Source organism: Nansenia antarctica (assembly GCF_963989245.1).
Source record: "Nansenia antarctica genome assembly, chromosome: 4".
NCBI classification, from domain to species: domain Eukaryota; kingdom Metazoa; phylum Chordata; class Actinopteri; order Argentiniformes; family Microstomatidae; genus Nansenia; species Nansenia antarctica.
In genome coordinates, this window is record NC_137689.1 from 6725419 (window position 1) to 6732019 (window position 6601).

Genomic DNA, 6601 nt, shown 5'->3' on the forward strand with positions numbered 1-6601 from the left:
AATTTTATTTGTATAGCACATTTCTCACAACAAATGTGACACAATGTGCTTCACAGATAACAAAGAAGATAAAACAACAATAGAGATGAAACAAGAGTAGAGATAAAAACAACAATAGAAATAAGACAACAGTAGAAATAAAACAACAAGAGAAATAAGACAATAATAGTAGCAGACATTTAAAAGGCGAGATTGAATAAATAGGTTTTCGCTTAAACGTTTCCAGAGTTTTGGCCAATCGCAGGCTCTCTGGTAGGCTGTTCCAGAGAAGTCTTTTCATACTGAAAGCTGTCTCTCCATATCTCTTGGTCCTGGTTTCTGGGACTGTCAAGAATCACCCCCCTCCCCCCTGCTCCCCCAAGCAACACCCCCCCACCGCCCCCACTCCCTCATCCTCAGACAGACTTCCTTCTCTTGCCAAAGACGTTGTTGATGAGCTTGGCCATGGACTTGGAGCCGCTGTATCGGCGGTACTTCTGGTGCTCCATCACATGACGTATGAGCTTGGTGAAGAGGTTGGATATTTCCAGGTAGTCCTCGGCCGCGGACACTTCCTGGAAGAGGCATCGGTTCTCCTGAGCCAGGGCACGTCCCTCCTCCTCGCACACCTGGCGGGCGTGGCACAGGTCCTGTTTGTTCCCCACCAGACAGAGAGGGATGTCCACCTCCCTGTCCTTGTCCTTGTCCCTGTCCCAACCAAAGCACATCACGGTCAAAAACTAGCCCCTTAACCCCACAAGTCCAAGAGCAATCACTTCAGCCGACAATAGCAGCTCATGCATCATCATACATTTTTTTTTTAAAGTGTCTTGGCTAGGTGACGGTATAACCATCCTTCTGGATGTTTCTGAAATCAGTGAGGCTGTTAAAACGAGTGACGAGTGAGACGCGTATTCTTTATGGAGCGTACAGTATCAAAGGAAAAACAAACCCGGTTTGCCAAGTGATAGGGGGCTAGCAGTGAAGTAATGGAGAGTTGATATAATGCAGACAGCCCTGTGGGCTCACAGCATTTCTTTTGATATACTGCCCAGTGTGAGGTGCCGTCTGCTTCACATCTATTTCACGGGGTGTCAAACCATCAGTCTAGTTAGAGTAGAAGCTACAGGATACAAGAACGAGGGTCTGACCACCCACACCATGTTGCGAGGCCGTTGTGTGAGAGACGTTCATCTCTCCCCAGCTGCCTCAACTTAAGACTTCACACAGCACGGCCCTGGAAATAACTCTCTTCTGAAACAAAGACCCCGGCCGAGTCTCTCCGCACTCTTCTAATATCTCATCCTATTTTAATTAACACCGAGGAGGAAATTGGATACAAGCCGTTACGACAAATTCAATTGAGCGTAAGAATCTATTTAGCCGTATAATTAAGCAACCCCGGGGCTATACGTCCAACTAAATGTTTATCAAACGAGTAAGAGGTAACGTTTTCATCAAAGGCCGACGCTTTTTTATGTTCGTTTTGGACTTTTGGAAGCTCTATTCTCTCCGTAACCTGCACAGTAATGTTGCACAATACCCATGTTATATACGGGTGCTACTTAAACTGGTGCGTGCCACACTGTGATCCACAATCCTACTCTGATAGCCCTAAACGTTCGTTCCAGGACGTGGGAGCCATTAATTCATCAGAGCCCCAATCCCCTCTCCTCCGGTCGTCGTGGAACTCTCGGCGGATGAGGTCACAGACAGCCACTCACCCCTTGCAGCCCCCCACCCGCGCCTCCCTGATCTGCTGCAGGATGTGTTTGGCGTTGAGGAAGGAGGTTCTGTCACTGATGTTGTAGACCACGAAGAAGCCGTCGGCCCAGTCCACCGGCTCCTCCAGGATACATCTGGTCTCCCCCTCTCTCTGGTGGTGCGGAGGGATAGGGGCAAGGGGACAGGGGGGGACGGGGGAGAGGGGGGGTAGGCACTAGGTCATAAACAACACATCCTCACAGAACATCCTCTATCCCCTGACTAATGGAAACTTGCAGACATGATGGACCACTTAGTCCCTCTTCCCATCAGAGAGTCGTGTAACAGGAAACGGTAACGGGAGATAAGGCCAATGAGCGTAAGCATATGTCGTTTAAAGACTTGCTTGCCACAGGTGCTTGGAGATTTACAATACGGCAGAGACACGTCAAGTCAAAGACGTGTCATGTTGTCAGCAGTGCTTTATTCACCTGTTGGCCTTACCGCTTTTATACCAAAAAAGAAAAAAACAGGAGAGAGAGAGACAAGAGATAAGGTGTACAATGCATAGAGAAAGCACACCCTAAACAAGTTGACGGATGAGCACAATGCACATCCTGTTACCTGAGCCTAGGGAAATTATAATAAAACACAGAAACCTCGGTGGCAAAGGGTACCATATGCAGCAGCCGCCCTAAGCTGAGAACATGTTCAACAACTCGTCTCAGCTTTCAAAGGCTAATCATTGTGAACAGTTTGTTCCCAGCTGCAGGGGGGGGGGGATATCATAAATCCCATCAGCACAAAACATAAATGAGCCATATGGAATCACCTCTGAGAACAGGCGAGGCTAGGACTGCAAGGTATTACCGTGAGGAATATGAGCATATGCACAGATACCTGTGAACATGGATCAAAGACTTCCAGGTTTAACTGTCTTCCATCGATGGAGAGCCTTTTACGGTATAGGGAATCTGTAACGACAGAAGATCAAAGAGATGCTCATTGTAATAAGGAACATGTGTTGTGTATCAGGACCTTGTTTCATAAACACAAATAATATATATATATATATATATATATATATATATATATATATATATATATATATATAATAGAGGAGCGGACAGTTAAATGTACAGCGCTGTATCTGTATGTAGCAACGGACAGGCTATTTCCTATAGAATAAGTCCATAAAATGTGGTGCTAGTTGAATTTGTCTACGAGTAATGATTACTGTTAAGTCTATAAAATCTGGGAAATGATTGCCCCCCAATGATGCAGACAAGTTAATTCGTTTAAGGGAATTAGCCATGAGGAAAGATCTTACGATCTGAAATCGTATACCCCTCCGGCCCCTAGACTGTAACATGTAAAGACAGCCGTCTTCCAATGTCCTAGACAAGCAATGAGTAATGGGAAGAGGTGCACATGCCAATGACTTCATACGGCAATTATTCCTACAAACCATTTCTCATTCCAGTGAAACATACTGTATTGTTAACACGTTTTGTATGTTAACAATCGTTCAAATATGCCAGTCAGTCAGTCGTAGAGGGTGTAGGGTACACATGGCTGTGAACTGGGCTCAGTTGAATTGAACTTTTTCACGGTGGATCTTATGTGGACTTATGTCTGACTCCAACGGGTCTGACTTGTAATACAACTTGTTGATATCATTGGTGTGTTGCCAGTAGCAACAGACTTGAGCTATGAATTCATCTTACACTTTTGTTCCCGGGGCCATATTACAGTATGACACTGTAGAAATATTACTACCCTACATGAGATACGGTATGTGTGTGAGAAATCTGTGTACTCACTGGCGTTTGAAGCGTACTCTCCAATGAAGCGTTTTGTCAGGAACCGTACCAGAACAGCTAGAGAGGGAGAGAGATGACAGGAGGGGGGGGGGGGGGGGGTGACATTATGACTTGTTAATGGCATAACATTAAAGGGACCCTTCACCCCAGTCACCTTGGGGAACTAGGGCTTGACTTTGCTCTGAACTCTGGGTAATTGTAATTTCAAATTTGTGTCTCTCTGATCTTGCATGCTCAGGCTGGTCTACGTTACATAGTTTTGCCATGAAACCGTGTTGGCTCTCTCTCTCTAATAGAAGCCAGAGATTGGGTTTCCGTGAACAAACAGGCGCTTGCTGGACATTACATTACTGGTGCTGTTTCTGCCCACACATGAGTTCCCTACAGCTGCTGAAACATAACCGTACCCCCTGTGTGTTTTCCCTATACACTTAGATATTATTATTTGGCAGGGTAATTATTTGGCAGAGGTGGGTTCTGCCATGATATCTATCTCCAGAGCTCTGCACTCTACATCTGAGAGGTTATGTTTATAGGTTGACTATTAATTTCTTTACTCAAGAGAGCGGCAGTTGAAAGTTTGCGACCTTCCCTGAGGGACCACACTTTATCCCTGGGTCACAAGAAAAATAACGCCTCGTCAATTAGTCGCATGTTATAACCGTCAATCTTAATTTCTCCTCTCCAAAGCCCCTAGGTAAACACAGTGACAATGTTCTTCTGAAATTATGCTCCAAAAACAATGGTCTCTCAGATCACTCTCTCCCTCTCTACGGTGGTTAATGCAAGTGGTGATTTTCTTCCCAGGCACAGCTCTACAATGTTAAGACTAAGTCTTACAAAGATGCTTCTATACTTCATACTGCATACAAAAACAAAACAGATACAATAGGCAGCTCAACAGTTTTTCGTTTTTTTTCGATATTGGACACCTTTGCATACCCTCTACAGTCAAAAGACAATACACTTGTCAACTTAAGTACTTCAGGGCAGTACTTAAGTCTTTCCCACGCGTTAATCCTACTGTACACAAACACAGACGTCAGTCATGTACTTACCTGACTTCCCTGTTCCCTCACTGCCCAGCAGAGCCAGTTTGATGTCATTCATGTCTGCAGATAAGATACCTGACCTATCTGCCTATCTGACATACAGTACACCCTCTACCCCCCTCTCTATCTCTCTATCTATCTCTCTCTCTCTGTCTTTCTCTCTCTCTCTCTCTAACTCGCTCTCTCTCTCCCCCTCTCTATTCCTCTCTCTCTCTTTCTCTCAGAGCACTTTGAGCTGCAACTTTTGCAGGAAAAGCTCTATACAAATAAAAGTTATTATTATTATTATTATTATTATTATTATTATTATCTCCCACCTCTCAATCTCTCTATCTATCTACTGTATCTCTCTCTGTCTTTTTCTCTCTGTCTTTCTCTCTCTCTCTCTCTAACTCTCTATCTCTCTATCTCTCTCTGTCTGTCTCTCTCTCTCTCTCTAACTCTCTCTCTCTCTCTCTCTCTCTCTCTCTCTCTCTCTCTCTCAGTATGTGCACTCGTTAGAGCTGCACTTCAGATCTGTCTGCATGTGGAAAGAGGCATACATACACAGTGTTTCTTCCCTCCTCCCACTCTGAGGAGAGTGCACTGCCAAGCTAGGCTGTAAAAAAAAAGGTCACCCCAACACTGAATACCTTCCAAATAAATCTTGCTAAAAGGTACAGTAAAAAACCCTTCTATAGTAGCTATTATCGTAAAAAAAACAACAACAGAGATGTGTTTCCCAGATCAAACACCAGAGGAAATGCTGTTGTTTTCATTGCACTTATTGAGTTCAGGGCAGGACAGAGACAAATCGTGATGTAGTTGACCATTAAGTCGCATAAACTGCAGACTGCATATAACAGTATACCGGTAATGTAAATATCTACAGTATGATTTGTCTTTGGCCACTGAGTTCATACTATGTCGTGGACTCAGTGTTGGAAGGTTCCACTACATGTAGCTGAACTATTCGTTTAGCTACATGTTGCAGTAGCTTGGTGGTACAGTAGTTAAACTACATTCAAATCCTCGTCATGTTTTCAGTAGTTAACTACTTCTTTGACTACTTCAGCAATGTATTGCTACTGAGCACTACAATAAATTCCCCCCCGCCAAAACTACTATTACTACTATTACTAACTACTATTACTAACTACTATTACTACTATAACTAACTACTATTACTACTTATACTATTACTACTATTACTAACTACTATTACTACTATTCCAGCCCTTGAACTTCAAATGTCCTTACTATTTATTCCCTCACTCCTTCCCCCTCTCTCACATTGCTCCATCTCACCTGTTTGCTCCGTGATTTCAGAGCGATTCGGTCATTTCTTTCATAGGGACCAGTCATCTTTCACCTGTCACCTTTCATCTTTCAGTACCTGTTGGACAAAGCCGTCTTGATGTAGTGAACTGCTTTCAAAGTAGCTTTAGTTTGACAAACTTCCACATTTCTCTCAAGGGCACGTTTAGTGTAATTCAACTTCTTCCCCTTGTGAAGTAATTGGTCATTTAGTTAAATACATTCGTTTAGCTTCCAAACACTATGTGGACTCAATCGGAGCTTCTGAACCTGTGAGATGGGACAGGGCTTTAGAGCAACCAGACGCAGTTAATACCATGGATATCTCCCCATTACCATGGCTAACTCATAAGCTCCAACTGCACAGCAATAAACGCCAACATATGTCCGGAGTATAAGGCATGGTTTGATTGCAGGGTTCAGTACATTTGAAAGAGAGGTACCCCCCCCCCTCCAACACCCCCTCCCCAAGTCATTCAATCTTCCAAACTTCAATTTCATGGACTGCTTCACTAGTCAAAAGTCCTTTCATTTTTCTCCCTTCCACACAGGCTATTTTCTTCCTGTCTACCCTTTCATTGTTCACTAAAGTTCACAGAGGTGTCCCATTATTATCCTGTTATGTTTCATTTTATGTCTGTTGACTGAAAGGTCGCAGACCCCCTTTCAAGAATAAATGCTCCAAATGTGTCCATGCAGGACCAGATTATGCAGGGGCGCGTTCGCCCTTTCTGTGTCAAGAATACA

At 43.9% G+C, this 6601-nt stretch overlaps 1 protein-coding gene across 1 annotated transcript; it reads right to left on the minus strand.

The window, feature by feature from the left end:
- Positions 1-395: 395 nt before the first annotated feature.
- Positions 396-4616, minus strand: rerglb (RERG/RAS-like b; the record flags this gene model as incomplete). Its single annotated transcript, XM_080530432.1, has 5 exons — positions 396-687; positions 1704-1852; positions 2584-2657; positions 3507-3563; positions 4565-4616. 5 exons carry the CDS (start codon positions 4614-4616, stop codon positions 396-398), a joined length of 624 nt encoding a protein of 207 aa, XP_080386558.1.
- Positions 4617-6601: the final 1985 nt, after the last annotated feature.